The sequence below is a fragment of the Mesoplodon mirus genome (assembly GCF_964341445.2).
Source record: "Mesoplodon mirus genome assembly, chromosome: 15".
NCBI lineage: Eukaryota > Metazoa > Chordata > Mammalia > Artiodactyla > Ziphiidae > Mesoplodon > Mesoplodon mirus.
This window is the reverse complement of record NC_138991.1, coordinates 10290938-10316188: the sequence shown is the minus strand read 5'-3', so window position 1 is coordinate 10316188 and position 25251 is coordinate 10290938. Positions and strand designations below refer to the sequence as shown.

The following is a 25251-nucleotide window of genomic DNA, read 5'->3' as shown; positions in this document are numbered from 1 at the left end:
GATCTGGGATTCCAGCCCTGGTGTAAAGGGAGGGCGACCCCCAGCTCCTGACCACTGTTACCATGAGGATGTGGGCCCAGGGTTGCCAGGTCTTCTGATTATTAACATCAGCCAGAAATCCAACTTTTTATGAGAAATCTCCTCATCTGTACATGCTGGTAACTAATGTCAACTGTTGTTTGAAGCCCTGAGCTGCTAAAACCATCTGTGGACGGACTCAGGCCTCGAGCTCTTAGACAGTATGCTGTCAGCTCTACATGCTTACCAGGCTCTTCCTGAAGCCTGGAACATTCTTCCTTCACACCCCTCAACACCCCAGTCAAATGTCACCTCCTCCCAGAAGCTGCCCCAGATTCTCTGAGGCAGAGTGATCTGCTGAACCCAGACCTTCACCATCCCCTCCCTCTATCACATCCCTTATAGACTTTGCCCTTATCTCAGGTAAACAAACAAACAAACAAAAACTAACATTTATGGGACTCATTTTACCAGGCGCTCTGCTTAATGCTTTACAGTCGTCATCTCTTTTTCAAGTACCAGCATCATCCTACTTTATAGCCACAGAGAGGTTAAGTAACTTGCCCAATGTCACACAGCCAAGCCAGTAAGTGGCAGAGGCAGGATTCTAACCCAGGCCATCTGACTCCATTACCGCCTCCTATTAACCTCTTTGTTCAACTGCCTCCCTCGTGACCTCAATTATTCCCATATCCGGTTCTCCCTATCCCAGTAGACTGAGCGCTCCCCGAAGGCAGGGACTGATCGATTTCTCTCTCCAGCCAGGGTGCACCGCTGACACGTGGTAAATATCTGCTGACTGAAGAAGGGCTGCTGCTCAACCTGACCTCCTAGATACCCCTGAAAGGCTCTGGGGGCGGGTGTTAGGGTGCCACCCAGGTGCACTGCATCCAGGTGCACCTTGTTCTCAGCAGCTCAGCCGGCGGGTGGCAAACGGGTGCAAGAGGTGACGCAGAGCTTCCCACTGAAAAACGTCACTCCCATCCTGGCCCTGAGAGGGGACGCAGGTCTGACCACAAGGCAGGACTCGCACCCACGTCCCCAGCGAGTCGCAGCCTCCCAGAGTCCGCCTGCCACCTGGAGATGCACTTTCCAAGGTTGTGCCTCGGCCCAAGGAGAGGGCAGCAACGGGCCCCCCTAACCTCATCCCCAACCAGGGATTCCAAGTCAAGGAGCCACTTCTTCTGCTCCCCTGTCAAGAAAAATAACACATCCACCAAAAAATAAACACACGAGAAAAGAATGCGTGGGAGCGGGGCACACGGGTGTAGAAGAAAGAGCAAGAGGACACGGGGTCTCTAGATAACACACTTGCAGCTGCTTTGGGGACACCGTCTGAACTTGGTGTGATCCTGTTCCTGTACAACCAGCCCTTGGTCGAGATGCCTGGCTGAGCACGAAACCACCTTTAACCCCTGCACAGGAGCCCACGTTCGGACGCACCCCTCCCCCCGCCTTGGGCATCCACTCTGAGCCCAGTTCTTGCAGCTCCTTCCCCCCGCTTGGCCCTCGTCCCTGTCCCCGTTGCTCCAGGGGCAGGACGGGCTGTGGAGGATATATCGGAACAGGAAGAAGATGGGGTGAGATCTGGGAGGCGGCCTGTGTGGACAGGGCACTTGGGACACAATAAACAAGCCTGTTGCCTTGTTCGGAGCAGGACCCCAGGACCCCCGATCCCAGCGCAGCTCTAAAAGCATGAGTTCAAAGTTAAAGTTAGACACACGCAAAGCTGCAGCCCCCAGGGGAACTCGGAGCTCAACAACAATCCTCTCTTTGACTGAAAACCACAAGGAAACACCCACGGCATACTTCTTGATTAAAAAAGGAAAGTGAAAAATAAGGTTTTTTTTCTTCTTCTTAATCATTATAAAACTAACTTGTGCCCATTCCATCAAGTCACGACTTCTGTTTGCCGCAGGCAAGGCCAAGTCACGTTGGGCAAAGAGACGAGGGGCCGCGGAAGCCTGGGCATGTCCCAGTGGTCTGAATTGGTCCTTCTTAATTGTTGTATTTCCTTCCTTCATTTCCTTTAGCACAGGAAAGCTACCGAGGGGCCGCCCGTGTCAGCACACCCGTCACCCCAACTCCCTGGGCACTGTTCATCCAAGGGGCCAAGGCAAACCGGGGCTCACTAACACCTGCGAGGCACAGCGGTGACACTCAGCCAATGCTCATGCACAGATCGAGCGCCTCTAAGTGACAGGCACTGTGCCTGGGACTGGGATGGAGCAGAAATGGAGGGCTGATGGGGGGATAAGTGGGAGGGAGGGATGGAAGGAAGAATATATCGGGCTATGAAAAAAAACACCGTAAGTAAAATGGGAGGGGATGGCAGAGGAAAGGGTAGCTATTTTGATAGAAGAATCAGGGAAAGCTTCCTTGCAGTGACAATTAAAGAGAGACTTGAGTGAAGCAGAGAAGAGGGCTGTGTGGATATCTGGGAATGTGAATAGCAAGTGCAAAGGCCCTGAGGCAGGAGCCCGCTTGGAGAGTTTGAAGAACAGTGAGAGGCCAGGAGAGTGAAAGTGGAGTGAGTGAGGAAGAGCAGAGAGGCAGGCAGGGACCAGATGACGCAGGGCCTTGCAGTCCATGGTAAGGAGTCTGTGTGTACTGGGTGAGAGGGGAGACCCAGGAGGATTCAGAACAAGGGAGTGCTGTGGACCCATTCACAGCTCAAACAGATCCTCTGGCTGCTGTGTGGGGAGCAGACTGGGCAAGTGGAGCTAGGGAAACCAGTTAGGAAGCTATAGCTGTCTCCCCAGACAAGGGAAGATGACAGCTCAGCCCCAGGAGGCAGAGGGAAGGTGGTAAGATATGGTTTAGCCAGGGGCCACCAAAGTATCAGCATCACCCTCCCCGGCACAGATACACAGACCTGTAACAAATGCCAACAGGTAAACAGGATGCACATAAAAGTTCACAAAGCAAAGAGAAGTGCGTGAGAAGGAGAAAAAGATCAGAAATCTGAAATGGTTCCACTTACTACCTGCATAAGCCTTACCCTGGGCAAGCCACACATTTCTTGGAGGCTCAGTTTTCTCATTATAACAGGACCCAATTCATAGGGTAACTATGGGTAATGCAAGCTGGCACTTAATGTCTGGCATGTTGTACATGCTTGATAAAAAATACATTCCTAACCTCTGCTTTTAACAGTCTGAGTGGCGGCTCTGCCAATTTAGTCACTGTGTAATCTTTATAATTCACAAAATTTAGTCACTGTGTAATCTTTATAATTCACATCATCTCTCTGAGCCTCCATCTGATAAACGCATACCAATGATGACGGTACCTACCTCAAGTCCTCAGCGTGAGATTGAATGAGACATTGGCTTAGCAAAAAGTCTGGCCCTCAGTAAAACAGTAACTGAAGCCTTCAATAAAATGGTAGCTGAAGCCCTCAGTAAAATGGCATGAATCTGACACACCAGTCATTCAGCTAGATGATTTCTAAGTCTCCTTCTAGCTCAATCATCCCCAAACTCTAAACAAGCCAGCTTCAAGTCCATGAATGAGTCAACCCTGGAGGTAGGAAATGATGCAAGTGAAGGCCGGCCAAGGTGAAGAGAAGCTGGAACTCCCACCTCAAAGTGAACAGAACTAAATGCAGGCACTTCTACTCAGGTGATACCTATTAATCTGAGTCACAGAATTGTGTAAGTTTAGTGGTGGGAGGAGCTTACGGAGCACCCTTGTTTTGGAGCTGAGGCTCCCACAACTCAGAGAGAAGAAGTGTGTGGGCTGAGGTTGCACAGCCAGGCAAAGGCAGAGGTGGAAGCTGACAAGGCTCCCGGCGCTGTCCCAGCCAGTCTGGTTGGTTAGAGGGTAGGAAGGAGAAAACAACAAAAACCCCATCTGCAAGGAAGAAAATAACTGAGTCGGGATGTCTGTTAAACTAGCAGAAATGCCTTTCTTGCCATCAAGAGTTAAATTCAAATGGCTCAAAGGGTCAGGTAATGTAAATGAACTGAGCGGCCAGTGCAAAGACAGACGAATGGCCCTCACCTAAAGACATGCACACTCAGATTTTTTCTCTTTTTAAGAAGTATACCACCAGGGCCACTGCTAAGATGCCCGGCACTTTTGTACAAATTAGAAGACACCTCTTCCTCTACACCCTTAGAAGGCATGTGTCAGAACACTGTCTTGATAAACGTGCAAATGTGAATGGTGCCCTCATGCCCTCATGATAGGCAGTGCTCTTGTGCAGCGCCCTGCCTATGCGACTGTACCCAATGACACACAGAAGACTTCCCTGGGCGGCGAGTTGGGGACCGCTGCCTACATTCCATGGTCATATAAAAGGCACTGAAATGCCACAGCAAAGGTCATGTGAGAAAAAAAAAAAACATGTTCACTGTCAATACCTAACTCCTAATCAGAACCCACCTCTGAACTGAGGTCCAAAATGGACACCAAGAAAGCTCCCGCCTCAGTGCCTTTGCATTAGCGATTCCCTCTCCTACAGCACTTTCCCTCAAGACAGTGACACAGCTTACTCTCTCACTGCACTCAAAATTCTGGTTAAATGTCATCTCTTCAGAAACTTCTTCCCTAAATAGCATCCTCACCACCTCACAATCATCTTCCATCCTCCCATCCTGCCTTATTTTTCTTCTTATGGCTTTTTACCAACACTAGGTTTACTGGTTTGTTGTATATCTCCCTCCACCAGAACACCAGCTCCGTGAGAACATGGGATTTTGTCTGTTCTGTTCACTATTCTATCTCCGTCTCCAGTCAGCAAACTTCTCCCATAATGGACAAGACAGTAAACATTTTAGGCTTTGCAGGCCACACAGTGTCTGTCGCAAGGACTCAACTCTGCCAACGTAGCACAAAGGCAGCCACCGACAATATGTAAATAAATGGCGTGGCTTTGCTCCAATAAAACTTTATTTAGAAAGGCAGGTGGCGGGCCGGACTTGGATGGCATCGTTTGTTGACCCCTGTCCTAGAATAATGTGCTCCAGACTCCAATATGCACACAAATCACCAAGGTATCTTGTAAAAGGCAGATTCCGACTTGGCAGACTGTGAAGCCTGGGATTCTGCATTTTGAACAAGCCCCCAGGGGAGGTCTGTGCTGCTAGCCCGTGGACCAAACTGAGTGGGGCGCACCCAGCACAGGGCCTGGCATGTGGTGGAAGCACAATCTGTATTTGTTGAATAAATAAGAGATAAGCGGAAAACCACTCAATCCTACTCCACCCACTTCTTGCTACTTTGTAACCATGGCATCCTGCCCTTGCTGATACCATCCATTGCTTTTATCTTCAATGTATCATTTTCTGATGGAGAGAGAAGGGATACAGGCATAGACGGGGGATACAGCCAGTGTATGCTGATGGATTATTTTACATCATTACGCCTGGGGTCAGGTAAAGCCAAGGCTTAACAAACATTTACTTGAGGCAGGTTCCAAAAATTGTATTCATTAGACCAGTATTTACAGTTTTATAATAAATGTCAAATTAGGAAGATGGGATTCCTTTAACAGAAACCTAAGTTTCAAGGGGAGAGGTCAATTTGGTTAAATAAACGATGCCAAGAAGATCATCTCAGCTTCACTTCCTATTTGGAAAATCACAATGCGATGCCTTTTTAAGCTCCACAGTAATAACTGCTTTGATCATTTATAGGGAATTTTAAATGTGCCGGGCATTCTGCCCATGATGATGCCCATGATGATGGCGATGACAACAATGCATCCAACCACAAGGACAGACACAAACCCTCTCCTGAAAGACACTCAAGAAACTGGTGACACTGGGGCCTCAGGGAGAAGAGGTGGTCGCTGGGGACTGAGGAGGGAGGCCAGTCTTGCCCTGTGCATCTCTTGTATCTTTCAAATTCTGCATCATGTGAATGCATTTCCTTCCCCAAAGTTCAACTATAAAAGAAACCAGAGCAGCCTGCACTTAGCACTGTCTTTTACACACATGCTCATCTCCTAGATCCTAAAAGAGAAGTAACTTTCTGTACAATTTGCCGTTGGGGACCTTGAGGCCCCAGGAGGTCAGATAATCCTTGTTCACAGCCACACCACTAGTGTGATAAGAACAACTCAGGCTGAAGGACAAGGATGGCCAGGTAGGTCCCATGACCAGCTCAGCACAGGTGGCATCATGGTTTGCATTTGGGAGCCAAACCCTCTGGAGATGCTGAGGTCTCAGAGCCCAAGCGCAGGCTACACTGGCCTCCCTGGGCTCTTAGGCTCCAGGCCTCACACCAGGACATGCTCAGGAGTGTCCACAGAGGCCCACAGTCCATGCCCCCCACCAGGTTGCACAGCCCCACAGGCCGGCTATTGTTCTGCACCTGCGAGGGGCCTGCTGGCTGCTGTGGCCAAACCCTGGGAGAGAAGGAAGGCAGATGGAGGAGAGGGGAGCGGGGAGACAGCAATGGATGGCATGAGCCTGAGCACCCTGACAAGGGAAGAATTTGCCTTGATGGCTCAAATAGACTACATTTATTTCCTGAATTTTTCAAAATACCTAAGCAACAACAGAAGCCCCTAGGCACAACCTGGAAAATTATCTTAGGATCATCAAAGATTTCTACTTCTTCTTTGTGGCCGAACTAGTTAAGTGTGCAGGCTTTGGAGCTAGATGCTCTAGGTCAATTCATGGCTCACCCACTTCCTGTGTGACCTTAGGTAAGTTACTCAACTTCTCTGTGCCTCCAAGTATTGCCTGGAAATCAAGGTAGTATTATATCCATTTATACATGGAAGGCACATAAAGCAATTCCCAACCTTACTTGGAGCTTGGTAAATGCTATTTTCCCCCTAATGTCATGAAAATAACCTGATACAGACTCAACTAAGGAGGGGTGGGGGCAGGAGATGGGTACTATGAGCTTAAATGTACAAGCATGAGGAAAAGACTGAAAGGAAAACGCTGAAGCAATGACACTAGTTCTCTCCAGGTGACAAAGGATGCTGTTTGGTTTCTTATATTTTTCTGTATTTTTTAAACAGTGAATACATACTAAGACAAGAAAAATAATTGAATAAAAATTACATATATATGTGTGTATCTTATGCAAAGATACACACATATATATAGTGTCTATATATATGCATGTGTATATTTACATATATATGTATCTATTTATATATATATAATCTATATATGCAAGTCTGTGTGTGTGTGTATATATATATATACACACACACACACACACACACACACACACACACATATATACATCCACACAAACTTTTTCAAACCTGTGTCAGAATGTTCAGAATCAGCCACCCCTAGGTAGTGGGCCTGAGGACCATACACAGCAGGGGAAACAGTTTGGCCAAGGAGGCCAACAGCTGTGCTTTTAAATTCAGCTCCACCACGTGTGGGCTACATGACCCTGAGCGAGTCCTCTGACCTCATCCAGGGCACGTGTCAGTAATTTATGGGCACTCGTATCATCCTATCATCATTATCTAGCTCATGTCCATCCCAACTCCGGGATGACAGCATGAAATCCAAACTTCCACGTGAGAACAAAGGCTCCCTTTTTTTATCCTAACAGGATGGTGCGGAGGAAAATAAACAATACCAGGAAAGAGTGACAACGCGCATACATGGAGTGCTTGGTGCAAGCCAGGCCCCGTTCTATGCACTTTCCCACCTTAAGTCTTTTATCTTTACAAAGACCTTAGGAATTGCCCCCTCTGCTGAGTGGTGTGACCTTGAGCTTCAGTTTCCTCATCTGTAAATGGGGTTAATAAGAGCACCATGACCTCCTACAACTGGCACACAGGGGAAGCTTGGTCAGGGTCACTAGTGCTGACCTCTGCTGAGTGGTGTGACCTTGAGCCTCAGTTTCCTCATCTGTAAATGGGGTTAATAATAGCACCATGACCTCCTACAACTGGCACACAGGGGAAGCTTGGTCAGGGTCACTAGTGACCACGTGCTCCCTGGGGAAGGCACTCAACACCGCTGAGCCTCATTCACAGAGCAGGGGCAGCAAGCCTGCCTGAGCCACTCCATGTGACGTGCTTGTCACATAGCAAGTGCTCGATAAACAGATGCAATTATGGGCAGAGTCAGCCCACAGTTTTCCAGGAGGCTCAGAACAAGCCACCTTCACCTCCACGCTGTCTCCCAGGATCCAGAGAATGGCTCTGCCGCTGTCACAGAGGGAACAGGGCCCGTGTGAGGAGCCATCACCTCCCCTCTCTCCCGGGGCATGTTGGAGCTAGCTGGTACTTACAATCCACCTCTAGCAGATGCCTCCTTGCTCACAGGACCAGAGACAGTCTTTGTTTCTCCCAAGGTCCCTCAGTGAAGAAAGTGAAGGCCATGATGGGACCTGGATGCCCAGTGCTGGGTCCAGGGCTCAAATCACACCACCAGCCGGGTGCTGCCCGAAGATGCTACAGAGGAGCCTTGCATGAGCCCTGTCCCATCTTACCCTCATGTTAAGCCCCCACTGGAGCTCTCTGTGCTGGGGCTTGATGCAGAGCCGGCTGGGAGCAGGTGATGGATGAATGAATAGGTGCATGGAAAGATGAGAAGCCAGAAGCTAAAAGCCAAAGTCAGGGCTCCAGTGCTTACTGTCTGCCTGACTTTAGGTAAGTGACATTAGCTTCCCCCCTGCCTCTTTATCCATCTGTACAAGGGGAATAATAGCACCAACTCACTGAGTGGTTGCAAGGATGAAATAGTATCATGTATATAACAAACGATGTGTAAATAAACAACCCTCAATGTGTAAATAAAGTGCCCTAAGTTAGTCTCAGATGTGGTGAACTCAACCAGAAAAAACCTGAACGGGCACCAGGATCTAATCTTAGGCTATCAGAGCTTAAAATACCCCAGATCCATGTCAATCTTTCTCTCTCAACCAAAGAACATCAGCAGATTAAAAGACCACTTTGTGGGACTTCTCTGGTGGTCCAGGGGTTAAGACTTCGCCTTCCAATGCAGGGGATGTGGGTTTGATCCCTGGTTGGGGAGCTAAGATCCCACATGCCGTGGGGCCATAAAAACCAAAACGAAAAACAGAAGCAATATTGTAACAAATTCAATAAAGACTTTTAAAATAGTCCATGTCAACAACAACAAAAAATCTTAAAAAAAAAATCCTACTTTGTACCCAAGATCATGTGGGGCACTTTTGCTTAGAATCCTAACAACTCTTAACAAAACAGAACAAAAATCTGAAAGATGTAGTTCTTTACTCTCTTCTAAGTGAAGAAACTGCAGCCCAGCCAGTTATCCAGCGTGCCAAAGCTAATGAAGGCTAGGACTGCCTTGCTCCAAACAACCTGCTCTTTCTGCTACCAAAAGGCAGCACAGATTGATGGTTCAGTGGGGGCTCTGGCTTTAAACCTCCTATGTCCAAATCAAAGCCACTGCTCACCAGCTGGGTGACATCAGCCAAGTTGCTTAACCTCTCTGTGTCCCAATTTCCTTGTCTGTAAAATGAGAGTAATTCTACCACCTGCACTCCATAGCATCGCTGCAAAGATTAAGCAGGTCACTAAGGAAAGTACATGGTAGGTGCGGGGTAAGTGCACTTGTGTCATTGTTACATCACAGTGCCTGGCCCATACGAGGAATCCAAAATTTGTTTATAGAACAAATGAAGTTTCCTCTCTATGTTCCCACTGGTTGCCAGACACACTGCAAGCCTCAGACTTAACCTCTCTTTTTGGAACAATTATTCCTCCAAGATTCTGGAAATTTTCTGTTTTCTGCTTACACTGGGGGCGGCAGGGGGCAATGTTTGATGCTCAGTCATGATAATTATATTCTCCTGTGAGCTGAAAGCACCTCTTGCTTCCCTCGGTGTGTTTCTGACATGCAGACGTGTTAGCACACGGCACCATCCAACCCTGCACTTCCTCATCCCGCCACACCTGTACCTGTGCAGGCTCCGCCCCCCGACACCCTCTCTTCTGCACCTGGCTCACCCCTGGAGGCCAGCACCCATCTCCACGCTTTTACAAGGCCTCCGTGACCACTCTAGCCTCAGCCAAGGTCACACGCCAGGGCTACACCTGGCCCACAGATGCACTTGGTTTGGACTGTACTCTTTTAAAAGATGTTCTAATTAATGGCCAGTGTTATCATCAAGAGACTGGTATAGACAAAGAGAGCGTAGTGAGGATGGGTCCTCCTGAAGTCGGCCTCAGCATCCCCCCCACCACCCCATCCTCACCTTTAAAGGAAAAGGCTGGGTCAAGCCAGCCCTAGATGTCTTCCCTCTGAAAACAGGAGAATCTCAGTGTGATGGGCAGGGCTGCTCAACCCTGGGCACTCCGGCCTCCCCCAAGACTACAACCACTCACGTGCCTCCCGCCCATAACCGATCTCTCAAAAAATCCAGTTTGCTTGACTTTCAGAATATACCCAGAGTCCAACCATCTCTCATGCCCTCCACTCCCCAGTCCTGGTCCAGCCACAGTCCTGTCTCGCCTGGACCACTGCAGCAGCTCCTAGCCCATCTCCGTGCTCCTTCCCCCAGGCCCCCGGCGGCCTGTCCTCAACAGCAAGGCAGCCAGAGGGATCCTGCTGAAACCTAGGTCAGACCCGGTCTTCCTGGCTCCCACCTTCCTGCGAGTGAAAGTATTCGACGTCCAAGGCCCAAGTGTGCCCATCCTCTTTCCTCTGGGCCTCCACCCCCTCCTCCTCTGCCCTGACTCAGCCTGCCCTTCCCACGCAGGCCCCCTCTCTGCTCCCAGACCACACCCAGGGTGGCCCTGGCTGTCCAGGCCGCCGTGAGCACTCAGCCCCAGAGACCCGGACCTTTTAGTCCTTCAGCTCCTCCTTGGCTCCAATGCAGCCTGCTCAGGAAGGCCCATCTGACCGCACCCAATTCCCCTCGCCCTGGCAGCTCTTCCCATAGTATTTACCACCTTCCAACGTACTACTGAATTTTCCTATTTATTAGATTTATTGTTTATCTCACTGCAGCCAGAGCGTCAGCGCCACGGGGGCAGGAATCTCTGTCTGTTTTGTTCACGGCTGCCTTCCCAGCACCTGGAAGAGTGCCGAGCACCTAGAAGGCGCTGGGTGAGTAATTCGAACAAACGAATGAATGAGCAAAATGCACCCCGATGACCTCAGAACACGTGCTCGTCCTCTGAAGCTCGAGGGTCACTGTTTCACTCCTCTTCTTTCCTTCTGCAGAAGGTCTCATCGAACCTCTGTAGTTCTAAGCAAACACAGCAGCCCTGATCAAGACAAATTAGCATCTGCAAGACCTGCTTCCTGTTTCATGGAGCCAGCCTCACCGAGCACAAAATTTTATTAGTCAGTGGAAGCCAACACGCCCAGCCAATTGCCAGAGAAGCGCGGCTCCCTGTCACGACTCCAGTTTCGCCTGGTCAGGAGGAAACCCCATCTGGCTTCTTTCTCCCCTGTCTTAGATATAATTTAAAGTGAGTCGCAGAGAGTACAAAAGCCAAAATCCAACAGGATGAAAATCACTGTCCCGTAATCTGTTTTACGAGATGAAAGCTCGGAGACTTTACTAGCCTCCTCCAGGATGGGAAGGCGGTAACCTGGACAGGTGCGCCCCGGCCCCCCACTCTTCTCTCTGCAAAGCTCATTACTGTTCCCCAGGATGAAATCGAGATCAGGTTTCTGCATCTGCAAGGAATTTCTCCTAAAGGAACTGCCCATGTTTTCTCCATATGTCTGAACATCTGTTTGAAAGAATCAGGAGTATTGTCTTTGGAGGTGTGTGCTGTGGTTAAACAATCTCAGATTTTGACTACTTTACAACGAAAAGGATGGCCTTCCAATCCTTCTTTCAGTTGAAAACACGTCCCAGAGAGTGGTAAGAATAACGTTTATTGAAAGCCCCGGCACAAAGATGGATGAGGAAAATAACGAAGTGTCCTCTACCGGGAATTTCTATGCAGGATTATGGTTAAAGGGTCTGGAAGCAGCCAGGGAAAGGATTAAATGACAGTGGCATTATACAGGCAACTCTCAGCTGGGGTATTATGAGATCCCATAAGCTGAAGAGCTATGGAAACGCTTAAAGCCCAACCTTGCAAAGCTGCCTTTGAATGGCAGTTTTGTCCACCAAAGGACCACTGCTTCCTGTCCTGAAACAGAACGAGGAAATGATGGCAGGGTTCCACCAAAAGGCATGTGGCTCTTTCAAGGTCAATCAAGTGGTTCCCTTTCTCTGATCCCTACAGGTCAAAGTCACGTCAAAGAACGAAGATTCCCAGGCTCCTCAGAAAAAACCATAAACTTGCTCTAGTTCCACGGGATTTAGAGCTTTATAGGAGAAATGTCTAGGGTCTGGCTGCGAACCGAGCTCCTTCCCTAACTGGACAATTCTTAGAAATCGTATAAACATAGGCTCTCTCCTACCTCCCTTTCTACTGATAACCCTTAACGTAGCACAGTCCTTATTAACCCCCAGAGGCTATGAACTTGAGGATATTTGCCTTGAGCTAAATCTAACTCAAACTTTGATTTAGTAGCCAAAATATAAAAGTCAGAAATTTTACATAAAAATTCAGATTCCTAGCTCCCCTTAATAAAAACTGTGAAACCTGGCAACTTTGGTTCCCACATGGCATAACCAGGGGGCGCTGAGTACCAGCTGCCTCCTTCAGAGAAGGGACATACTGTGCTGTGCCCTACTCCCCACCACTCCCTATTGCTCCCTGCTTGGCCAAGGCAGTCATTTCCTTCTTTCGTCTGGCTCCCACGAGCACGCAGTTTGTAATCTTGTTCCTGCAATCACTTCTTTGGTCCTCTCCTTAGTCCACTGCTTCTAGAGAGATGCAGCTTGTTATTGAGGGTATGTGAAATAAATCCTTACGAGTGGATGTGCACTGAGCCCTGTAGTGATGGCCTGAGCATTAGAAAGTCTAGGACTCTGCTTCTGAGCTCCAGACTCATATACCCAACTGCCTACTTGCCGTCATTGCTTGGATGCCCCACAAGCCCTTCCTAATTCCCTCACCCCAAAATGAACTCGTAATCTTCCCCTAGGAAAATGACTGCCTCCTCAGGTCTTCCCACGTGGCATATGACAACCCCCTCTACCCAGGCGCTCCTTCACCCCCCCACACCTAAGCCAGCACCAAGTCCCGAAGCTCACACCTTGGAATCCATCCCTTCCCCTCCCAATGCCACCTCCCAGTCCTCACCACCTTGACCTTCCAGCCGGCACTGCCACAGCCTATCAAATTCCCCTCCCCGCTTCCTCCCGTAGAGAAGCCCACTCCTTAGAGGGACGCGCAAGTGATCCCAAAAATATTAAATCAGAATCATCTTCCTCCCCTCTCAAAACTCAGCACTCCCTTCCCCTTGCCCTGAAATAAAACCCAAGTTCCTCATCTTGGCTTATGAGTCCTGCCAACCATGACCCTCCAAGCTAAACTCGAGTGACACTGGCCCTCCTTCGGCTCCACAGACACACCAAGTTCTTCCCTGCCTCAGGACCTCCGTGTGTGCCGTGCCTTGTGCATGGAACACTCTCCCACCACCACCAAAAGAGACAGAGACAGAGGGAGGAAGGGCAACATTCCTCTTTGCTGGCTCAATCATCTGCTCCAGGCCCCAGCTGGTAAGTCACCTCCTCAGAGCGATCCTCCCTCTAAAGCAGGTCATCCAAGTAGTACTTTCCTTTCCGGGCTCGGTTTGTTTTGTCAAAGCACTTACCACCACCTCCCACCCCAAGCTGTGAATCCAACAGACGAACTCCTAATCAGCTGTCACGTCCTACCTTGGAGTCCAGGTGTCATCCCAGATGGCCCTCGTCTGGCCTCCCTGACACGCCCACATCTCAGCAACGGGCACACCAACCATCCTGGTCTACTTGGCATATCCGGTGCCCCTTGAACTACATCAGGGCAGGGACTGCGTCCATCCCACCCATCATTACATCACTGGCGCCTAGCACAGCACCTGGCACACAGCAAGCCCTTGACAAAATGTTCACCGAATGAATGAGTCATGAGATCTGAAAAGTATTTAAGGTTTGGAACAAATTTTCTTCCAGGATCAAGTGACATGCAAGAGAGAGGGAAGAAAAAAGAAAGAAAAACAGCTGAACACGGCATATGCTTAAGATATGAAATTTTACATGTAAAGAAAGAGAATGAAATGGTCATGGACTCATTTTATTTTCATATAAAGAGGAGCATAAAACCACTAGGCATGCAAAAAAAAAGTGAAGTTTTATAGTGTGGCAAATAAAAAAGAGAAAGGTGAGGACCAATCATCGAGGGGGGAAAAGTGAGCCATGGTACAGTACAGAAATAGAAACAGATGGAGAGATAAGGAGAGAGACAGAGATCAAGAAAGAAACCAGCAGAAGCATCTAGGCAAGGTACAAAACAGGGCTTCGCTGCTCTTCTGGGAATGAAAGGGCAACCCTCCAGATTTCGAAAGGGGTTTTCGCACCTACTTAAAGGTTAAGAGCCCTTGTCTTCTTAGAGTCCCCTCTCTCTTCATTTTTCAAAGAAGTTTTTAAAAAACTGACTTCCTATGTTAAAAATCAGGGGTTAGCACACCTCGTTTTGAAGAGAACCCAGTCTATTCAAATGATTTTTTTTTTTTTAAAGACTTCACTTTGTGTCTTCTGAGGATATGGCTACAGATTTTTAAGTCATACGTTGAGTTTTCAAAGTTACGAACAAGAAGAGGGGCGGATCCTGGGGAGCTGTTGGAATAAGGGGTGTGAACATCAAGCACAGTGTAGCGGGCATCCTCGGAACTGCACGTCCAGCCCATTCCCTTCTCTGGAACTTTCCACGGCCCCAGCCCCTGATGAATGGGTGAGCAGAGCCTTGCACTGCACATGGTCTGACCTCACTGGCCAAGCTAACTGGACCAGAGGGTGGCACCCTTCCCCCCCACCAGGGCCAATTAGAATCTCCCTGAGGGTCAGGACTTGGGCTCCAATGAGCTGGTGAGGGGCTAGAACAGGGACAGCATAGAAAATCGATAGGCAGGAGGGCCTAGTGGGCATTTCTCCACCAGGACTTCCCTGCCTGGTGAGAATGAGGCGGCAGGGGAAGCTGGTCTGCAGAGGGACGTGGAAGACGAGGAAAGTTGTACAACAGGCAAAGCCAGACACCGGAATCCAAATCCTGAGTCCACCATTCAAGAGCTGTGATCTTGAACAAGTTCCTGGACATCTCCTTGACCTAACTGTAACCGCTTCTTAGGGCTTTTTTGAGGATTAAATAAGTTAACACAGACGGCACTTGGAATAGGGTCTGACATGCGGTAAATGCTCACTAAGTGTTAACTATTATTAGCATCATCTTGCTGAACTGTAAGTTCACGACGGTGAGGGTTTCTGGCTGGTTCGTTCACACCACATCCCAGAATCTAGAACCATGCCTGGTACAAAGCAGTGCTCAACAAACGTTTGTTGAATAATCAGAGAACAAAGACACCACATAGCCCCGAAAGGATAGACACCATGGACAGAGCCTCCTAAAGCTTCTCCTTGTTTCCTTCCTGCTTTTCCCATCTCAGGGTAAAAGCCTAACTCTCCCCCATGGCTACTCAGGCCCTGCCTGCTCGGGCCCCCTCCTCTCTCTCTCTCTGGCCCTTCATAGTCTGGTTCCACTGGCTTCCTCAAGGTCCGCTGACACAGTTTGCTTCCTTCTGCTTCTAAGCATTTGCACATACTGTTCCCTCTAAGCATCATCCTCCGCCCAAGTCTCTTCTTCAAGGAAATCTTACCAGGGAAATCCTCCCCCCTCTACACTGGCTCCTCCATTTTACACGCCTAGAGCCTCATGCACGTTTCCTTCCTGCCACTTGCCACAATTTGTAATTTTATCATTTGCATGATTATTTAGTCAATAACTTTATACCCCCTAGATCATGAGCTCCATAGAGAAGCTAATCACCGCTTCTCTTTCAGTCTTCATTTTATCTCAGCATCAAGCACAGTATATTGCAAAAGGTAGGTGGTCAACAAATACTTGCAGAACGAATCCACTTGTTGAATGGATTGACTGAGCAAAGAAATAAATCTTGGACTCATGACCATGAGTCCAGGTTCTTCTTGAGCTGAATCTCCTGACCTGATGATATGTTACCCCAGTAGCCTCCCCATATAATCCCCTTTTTCTAATCTGCTTTGAATGAGTTTCTCTCTCTGTTACAACCAAAGGCTTTGACTCCAGAACACACTGACACCACCTCCAGGCCAAGAGGTTCCCATCCTAGAGCAGATAAGCCTTGATCGATAATGATATGAAGCCTTTCTTTTCCAAAACTCAGTGTTCAAGCATGAGTAAATAGTACCAGACCAGCCCTACCACCATAAACAACTATAAAATAGGACAAAAGTTGATAAGTCAATTGCTTTCAGGCACTAGACAGCAGGCAGCATAAGACTGTGGTCCTTGAGAGAAAGGAAACATAGGAGGTGAGCCCATGTTCACAGCAGCTCTCTACCTGGCGACAGTTTCCCTCCCACATGCAGGGAGTGGAGTTCAAGCAGAACACAGTGCGCCTGCTCAGTTGGGGAGACAGAGTTCAGGGTCCCAGGCTGTAGAAGCAGCTAGGACCTGTGGGTAAAGCATCAGAGAGGACGAAGGTGCTAGGGGAGCTCCCCAAATCCTTGGCCAAGGGCTGGGCTGTGTAAGCCCAGGGAAAGAATGGGCAGAGTTTATCAGACAGAGGCAGCTACGGGGTAAAAAGGGAAACAGAGAGACTAGAGGTTGAGCAGGGCTGGAGTATTGGAATTCCAGCCCACCAGAGAGGAGTGACCTCCCCACGAAGCATCCAAAAAGACTAGGCCTTAAGAGTAAGGTCATGCCTTAGAGTAAGGGCTACTTTAGACCTGCCCTAACATGGTCTAAAACCTAGCCTCAACTAGATCCACAAAAGAAGGAATTTGATGGCTAACCCCATGAACCTGAAGGGCATGGGGAATACCTTGGGCTTTCCACAGGTCTACCTTAACAAAGGGTAAAATCAAGCCTATAAAAGTTCAATGTGATCAGCCAGTAACTGAACTACCTTTAGAGGAAGATAACAAAATCAAGAGTCTCTACAATGTCCAGTACACATCATCATCACAATGTCAGTATACAGTCAACAATTACTAGACATGCAAAGAAACAGTAAAATGTGACTTGTAGTAAATGAAAAGCAGCAACAAATGGAAACAAAATCCCCAAAAGGCTGTCATGTTAGATTTAGAAAAAGCAACTGCCAGGATTTATAAGTTCCTAATATTATCATTAAAGTCCTTAACCAGGTATATACACTCAAAGCTACCTGTGAAGATTTTAGGGTTAGGGGTTTGTATGTTTATTTTTTGTCTGACTTGTACTTGTGTCATGTAGTTTCAAGGGATGCTCAAGAATCTGCATTTTTAACAACTACTCTAAAGGGTTTTGATGCACCATCAGGTTCTTATCATAGAATACTTTTACTTTAAGGCAAATTTAAAAGAGTTAAATTAATTTAAATGTATTAAAGGGCTGGTTAATTGAGTTGGTTGGTGGGCACCGGTCAGCAGTTCCTGGTTAGCCAGACTATACAATCAAGAATATTTCAATTCACTATTTTGGAGGAAAAAAACAGTTCTCTACTTATTTTGAAAAAAAGATCTGAGGTTAAATCAAAAGCCACAGACATAAAAGATAATGATTGGGCTTCCCTGGTGGCGCAGTGATTGAGAGTCCGCCTGCCGATGCTGGGGACACAGGTTCGTGCCCCGGTCTGGGAAGATCCCACACGCCGCAGGGCGGCTGGGCCCGTGAGCCATGGCTGCTGAGCCTGCGCGTCCGGAGCCTGTGCTCCGCAACGGGAGAGGCCGCAACAGTGAGAGGCCCGCGTACCGCAAAAAAAAAAAAAAAAAAAGATAATGATTAAGAAAAAAACAGGAGGAAATGCTCAGAGTATAATGTAAAGTGAAAAAAAATCAAAGTACAAACTACTATAACATCAAGTATACAAATGTACAGTGATAGACATTGCCATGTTTATGAATAGAAAAAAAGGCAACAGGAAATATATCAAAATGCTAATAATAGTTATTTTAGGTATTTGACTCTGTAGTTTTAACTTTTCCCCACTTTTCAATATATTGATTTTCCTCAATGGACTCTCATCTGAAATTGAAACACAAAATAATGGCTTCAGAAACCTTCAATACAGAAACCTCTGCAAAACTCTAGTGGTCTCTCAATCAGAAGAGAAGAAAGAAGAAGCTTGAGCATGAATATCACTTCTATCCTTATCCAGCTCAGTAAGACTTTTGTCTATGGCTTCTGAGTAGCTGGATTAGCTTCTGATTCTCAGTCTCAAATTTCCCATCCCTCAGAGGAATAAGAGGCTAAGACACATACCTCAACCTAATAAGCACCAAGCAGTAGCTCAGCAGAAGTAAATCACCCAGTGATAAATGAGGACGCAAAAGGAAGAGAACTCAAGGCCATACCTGAACCACAGGGTGGCCGCCGGTCGGAGCTTTGACAGCCCCTCGGCTGCCTTCTGTCTCGTAGTGAGCTCGGTGATGTGGCTTGGGCTGCACCTCGATCCTCAGCTCATAGGAGCCTGACTGGTGGGAGAGTGGCCACTCAAGTGGTGGGAGGGATGCAGTCACTGGGATGCTGAAGGAGGAAACAGAATCAGTCATGTGTACAATAAATCATATCCTGTCAACCTGTACAATAAACATAAATGGTCCCTTTTCTGAAAATCATGTCCAATGGGCATATGATAATGTTGGCTGTTGGGAGGCACACATTTCTCAGACATGATAGGTAGGGCTCTTCACAAGGTAGAGATCTTTTTCATTCTCTTTCTTTGTTTTCTCTTCCATCTTGATGAAGACAGAATGACTGACATCTCAGTTTATGAAGCTAAGTTCATATGATTGTTCCAGCATGTTCTGAACCACTGTAACTTCTTTTCCTCTGGAAATTTTGAAGAATACCACCTCTCACCTCTAAAGAACATCCCTTATCCAGGATGTTTGTCTTTTCCAAAGGAGTAAGTGTGGAAGAAGGAACATTGAAATAGAAATCAGGGGCCCCACTGTGTCACTAACTTGCCATGTAACATTAGGTATGCAACTTCATCTTCCTTATCCTCAGTATCCTGTAACCACAAATGGACTAGATGACATCTGAGAGTTTTTCTAGCTCCTATTTCTATGTCTGATGTCTCAATTAAAAGTAAATTTAGGGAGAGGCCATTCCCAGTCACAATCATTACTTCTTGGGTCAAGTGTAGAACATCTAACCACAGAGAGGTGTCTGGTTTTGGTATGGATGAGCCAAACCACTCAGACTTCCTACAATTAAATGAGGAGTAAAGGTCAAGAGCATGACGGGAATTACACACCCAAGTTCAAGTCCCAGCTCCACCTCTAACTACCTGTGTGACTTAGAGCAAATGCCTCTATCTCCCTAGGCCTTAGACTCCTTCAACTGCGAAATGGGGATACTGAGATCATATAAAGAGCTGAAGCACAATAACTGCTCAATAAATATTAGCTATAATTATTTTTTCATGTAATATAGTATATATTTCAAATAAATAGTTACTTCCTGTAGACGATCTGACTACAGTATTAATGGTATTGGATATGTATGCTTTGGCATCTGAATTTGTGAAATCTTTGAGGGCATGACATTAAGTGTCATTTTATTATACAGTCTCAACCCTACCCAGCACACACATCAGGTACTTGATATGAGGTTAGTATTAGGTCATTGAAGAGGTGAATGAAGTCTTGACAGTCTATCTAGACCATTCACTCAGAGCCCAAGAGAACCTAAAGACATTTTCCCAAGATCACAGAGCAAGACACAGCCAAGGCTCCAACTTAAGTCTCTTGACTCCCGGTCCAGTGCTCCTTCCACATCTCTACACTGTCTCTTATCTTATTAATTTATTTAAAATAGGTCCAAGAAAATACCTCATTGATGGAATGAGTCTAGAGCAATGCCTACATTTGCTAGGTCGTCAGTGAATATGCAGTGGGTGGGTGGACAAATGAATGGAAGGATAAATGGATGAACGAACAAGCAGTTTTATTTCAAAGAAGACCCGTATGTTCAAAGTAGCTTTGAAGTTGCAAATGCATGGATTTGTGTCACTATGTCCTGATTTTTCACATGCAGGAGAATACATTAATCTAATCAGGACAGTCCTTCCTGCTAAGCCCAAAACTGCTAGAAGCTAACATTATCAACTGGACTTAATTAAACATTTGCAGTGAGGCCAATTCTATCCCTTCTCTCTTACAGCAATTCCAAGGGGAGAGTGGAGGCGGGCAGCAGCCCCACAAACTCCGTCAGTGCCAGAGCCAAACTTGAACATACAATCCAACTTACAATTCCACCCTCACTATGCAAGCAAATCTCCAGCCCTTCTTTATAACCACACTGCCTCCTGAAGCCCCTTTAACTCTGAAGTCTCAGGTGTCTAAAGTGCCTTTATTTCTACCTTAGTTACAGTTCCAAGATGCCTCCAAGCTTCTGTCTACATCCAAGGTGCCATATGTGTTAAATACTTTTATTCTCATGTATGCAAGTTAAAATTTTCTAAAGTTAGCAAAATAAGGCTCATTAAAAAATCACTCCACCCCTGTATGAATCAAAACATTTAGTGAGTAGAAGATTCAATGGAATATCCCTAAGTATCAACTTCTAATTTTGTTTGGTTCTGAAATAGGTGTTTGACAACCGAAATATAATCTTAAGACTCAGACCACTGGAGCCAGTCTGACATCCTGCATTTGAATTCCAGCCCCCTGCTGAGTTATCCACACTCCCTGAGATAAATATCATCGTGAGACTTCTTTGAATGCACTAGCTTCTCAATCGAGTAGAAAATTCTTGCAAATACTCACTGGCTGGCACAGATTGGCACTTGCTAGGGACTAAAGGACTCTAACTCATCAGAACCTCTCAGATCAAGCCACATAATGGAGAGGGAAGGATTTTATATACAATAAAGTCTCAGATAAATGCCTCACAATTGTATTTTATATTAATGTTCCTCCTCACTCCCAAATAAGTCATGTTTTGGAGACTGATCAAGGAGTTGACCAGAAATAACAAGGAGTCAGGAATCTCGAATTCTGATTTCCAGCTTGGTCACGAACTAGCTGGGTGCTGATGGGCATATCACTTCACCTCTCTGAGCCCCAGTTTCTCAACCTGCACCAGGCGTTGATCTTGATCAGCATTCCTAAGGCTCCAGGAAACTTTAGTCTCAGAACTCCGTGATCAGATGGCCTTTGAAATCACCGCACATTCTGTCCACAGCGGGGAGCGGCCCCTACACAAAGGTATCTATTAAACTCTATTAAACCCAGAAACTCCTTTCCTTAAGGGACTGACTGACCTATGATGGCACTAGTGTTCGCAGAACCCGCTTTGGAGGAAACATCAGACCAGAAGCTCCATTCAGTCCATTTTGGTGGGGGCTGGGGGCAGGTGGGCGTGGGGAAGCCAGGCCCAGTGGACAGGGCCCTAGGCTACTCTCAACCCTACATCCATCAAAATGGCTCTACGTTACCTATTTTGGCATTCAACATTTTATTTGAAAAGAAGAGGCTTCCATTTGCTAAAAGCAAATAACACTTTGAAAACCATTGGGATAATGGGAATAGCATAAAGCTTAGATCCTTCACCTAATAAAACAGATAAAATAATCTCTGCTCCTAATCTGTGTACCTCATTTTCCTTATTATCAAAATGAAGATAAATATATAACCAAACCAGGTTTATGTGAGAATAACATGAAATAACCCAGAGAGAGTCCTTAGAAGTGTGCCTGGCACACAGCTAGCATCCTGAAATGTTGGTGATTATTACTGTCACTATCATCAGTCTAACAGCTATTGGGGACTCAATCTCCTAGCACACGGCTCATCAGTGAGGAAGCAACAAAGTGCTTCCTCTATAAGGCTAAGATTCCCCGATAACAATAACAGCTGTCTCTTTCACGAGCTCTTACCTATGTAGGTTCTATGCTAAGCGTCTGATATATATTATCTCACCTAATCCTTAAAAAAACAAATAAACAAACAAAAAAAACCAGGCGGTAGGTACTATTATTATCCTCATCTCACAGGAAATGAACCAAGGCCCAGAAAGGTGCTCAGTAAGAATGAAGGTCCTGATCGATAAGCAATGTCTGCCCTGGGCACGGCATCAAAAAGGTGCTCAATGAGAAAGAGGGCCCTGCGTGATTAGTGATGTCTGTTGTGGGCACAGCAGGATGGCACCAGCAGACATGCCCATGATCACACAGCCAGTGAGTGGCAGAGCCAGGACTCGGATCCATCCCTGGAGACCCCAAGCCTACATGCTGCTATTCATGCATCTCTTCAGCTTGCCAAGATTTTAAGCTCCTTGAGGATTATGGCTCCCACGTTTTTTGAAGGCCTCCATATCACTGATTGCAATACTGAGGCACATAGCAGATGCCAACAAACATCAATGCCTCTTCCAATAAGATAGCAAATTCCACGTGTTCAGGCTTGCTTTGAGCTTACTAGAAGGTCAGCTCCACGAAGGCAGAATTTTGTTTCCCATTTTGTTCACACTGTCTCCCCAACACCTGTAACAGTGCCTGGCACATAGTAGGTGTCTGATAAATACTTGTTAAATAAGCAAATGCGTGAATGAGCTCAGTGTCGTATGAGCAATCACATGCATCCTATGACTGCATCCTCCTAACAACCACCCAGTAAGTCAGGGACACTTACACCCATTTAACAGATGGGAAAACTGCGGCTCAGAGTTTTGTTTTGTTTTGTTTTCCCAGAGAATTTAACTTCCTTTTCAAGGTCTGGCAGCCAGTAAATGGAGAGCCAGGATTTAAGACCAGTCTAGCCAACTCTGAATCCCATGCTCATAACCAGAAAACCTTCTCTTAAAACTGGACCATGGACTAAATCGTTTTCAAAGTCTGACTCACCTGCAGATGGGAATGGCGGGCACCAGCTGCTTGGGCCAAGTTGGTGGCACCAGCAAGATGGACTCGGGGGCCGAGTTCCTCCTCTCCTCCTGCTCGCAGGGCCCCAGGAACTCCACGGCTGGGTAGATGTGGCGGGGCAGGCCAGCCTTGGACGGGGCGGTGGACACCGGCGACGGGTCGGGGCTGGTCTTCCACATCTTGGGGGGGATCCCACAGGGCGAGTCGGCAGCGAGGCTGTTCAGGGCATCCATGAGGACGGCAGAGCCAGCCGCGGGGGCGTACCCGGCAGGGGCGCCGTCGTCCCGGGGCTGCGGCGAGGGGCTCCGCGAGCGCTGGGGTGAGGCTCCGGGCAGCGGGGCAACCAAGGCCCCAGCGCACGAATGCCTCCGCTTGGTACCAGGCGACGAGGAGCGGGAGGCCGGACGGGGCACGGGCGAGTGGCGGCCCAGGCAGCTGTCCTCAGCGAGGCCGGTTCGAGGTGACATTATTGGCGAGGTTCTGGGGGAATAATGAGCAGGGATGTTTTGAAACTGGGGACACAGGTCGTCGGGCCCGCCGTTATTGGGCGAGACGCAGGGCGAGGTGTAGGGGGAGAAGGTGTCGGAAATGAAGCTGGCAGAGGAGCCGCTGCTAGCGGGGCTCAAGCAAAGCGGCTCGCGGTAGCCCTCGAAGCCGGGCACAGGCAGCGTGAACCTCGGGCTGGCGGCCACCCCCGGCAGGGGCGGCTGCTCGACCAGGCCAGTGTCTCTCACGCGGAAGGGCCCCCCTGCCTGCATCAGTTCGTGGGATGGAGTGATCTCGATCCGAGGGCTCAGGCCCGAGGCCCCCGCTGGCTTGGCAGGGCACAGAAAGTTCTGGGGCCCTACCCTATCCGGCTCTCCCAACCGGCGGGGGGGCTCGCCAGAGAGACTGGCTAGGGGGCTGTATGGCTTGAGGCCATAGTCCAGGACATCATCGGGGTATGCGAGTCCGGAGGGTGGGCTGGCGACCTTATGTGCATTCGGTTCTTCTGGAAAGAGAAGGGGGGAGGGAGGGGTCTTTTTAAGCCTCTAAAACACAACTCCGGATGCAGAGCAATCACAGATTGGGTTTTGTCTGTTTTTTTTTGTTTTTTTGTTTTTTTTTTAATCCCCACCACACCAAACCCCAGAGCTAGAAACTCCTTCCCTCACAGAAGGAAAGTGAGGCCACTTCATCCCAGATTCCTTGAACGGAGAGATCAAAGCGGAAGGATTTTAGTGCAGGTGCACGAGCACAGCTGGTCCAAGCCATGCAGCAGCAGCCAGAGACCTGGATGGCTGGCTGGGCTAACGGCTGCCAAACTTCTGTTTCAGTGCAGCCCTTGAAAGAAATGTGATTTTATTTCCCGGTTCAGTTCACACCACCACGTTCACTGGCACCCGAAACAAAAGCTTCCCAAAACAATACTTACCCTGCTACATATGATGCACTCTTATCTATCCTCCTGTCTGGGGTTAGTTTGTTTAAATTCTGGTCATAACTCATTAAACAGATTTCCTGTCCCACCAGTGGGTCATGACCCACAGTTTGAAAAACACTGACCTAGGCCCATCTGCTCTTTCTACCTGTATGATACAGCTACAAGATGCAGGGGGAGGCCACAGCAGCTCTGGAGATCATGAAGCTCTGGGTTCAAATCCCAAATGTTTATGCCCACATGTTAAAAAGTGACTTAATTTACAACCAGGACTCCTGAGCCATATCTCATCTTGTGCCATTTTACAGATGAGGAAACTGAGGTCCAGGGAGGGGAAGAGATTCACCCAAATAGAGAATGAACAGGATTAGAGATCCCCCAGAAAAGCTACTTGGCCCCCAAAAGACAGAGCCATAGCTATAGAGCCTCCCAAACTAGTAAAATCAGCGGATACAGAATGATCTAATTTTGTTCTTTAATCACGGCCACCTAGCTCAGGCTTCTGCTGCCACCTCGAAAGAACCCGTGGCTGGAGAGTGAGATTAGTGAGGGAACTAGCTATTTGTTCCCACCATCCCACACCCCGCCCCTCCTGCAAGCTCCCCAGCTCAACAGAGGCCCCTCCACCCTCTCTGTCGTTACTTGGGTCAGCCTCGACTCTTCTCTCATGACCTTACATCCAATCCATCAGCAAAGCCTGACCGCTCTATTAAAATGTGAACCAAATTCATGTGTCACCACCTCCCGCCACCTTCTTCCAATTGGACTGTTGCCGTCACCTCCTCCCTGGTCTCCCCATTTCTACACTCACCCTCTATGGTCTGTTCTCCACGCAGCCGTCTACTGAAATGTCCATTGTAAAGTGAAACCCGCTTTAAAGGCTTCCCTAGA

The 25251-nt window shown here is 47.8% G+C and overlaps 1 protein-coding gene across 6 annotated transcripts in view; it reads right to left on the bottom strand.

The window, feature by feature from the left end:
- The window catches only part of NFATC2 (nuclear factor of activated T cells 2), a 160699-nt gene that overhangs the window by 103317 nt on the left and 32131 nt on the right, over positions 1-25251 (bottom strand). For 4 of the 6 annotated variants that reach the window (XM_082600579.1, XM_082600578.1, XM_082600576.1 and 1 more), the window contains 2 exons: positions 22923-23931; positions 18424-18595 (listed from right to left, as the gene is read on the bottom strand). In XM_082600579.1, the coding sequence (XP_082456705.1) occupies positions 18424-18595; positions 22923-23698 (948 nt within the window). In that variant the 5' untranslated portion in view covers positions 23699-23931. The remainder of the gene's footprint in view (positions 1-18423; positions 18596-22922; positions 23932-25251) is intronic. The other 2 variants (XM_082600577.1, XM_082600580.1) reach the window with 2 other exon arrangements.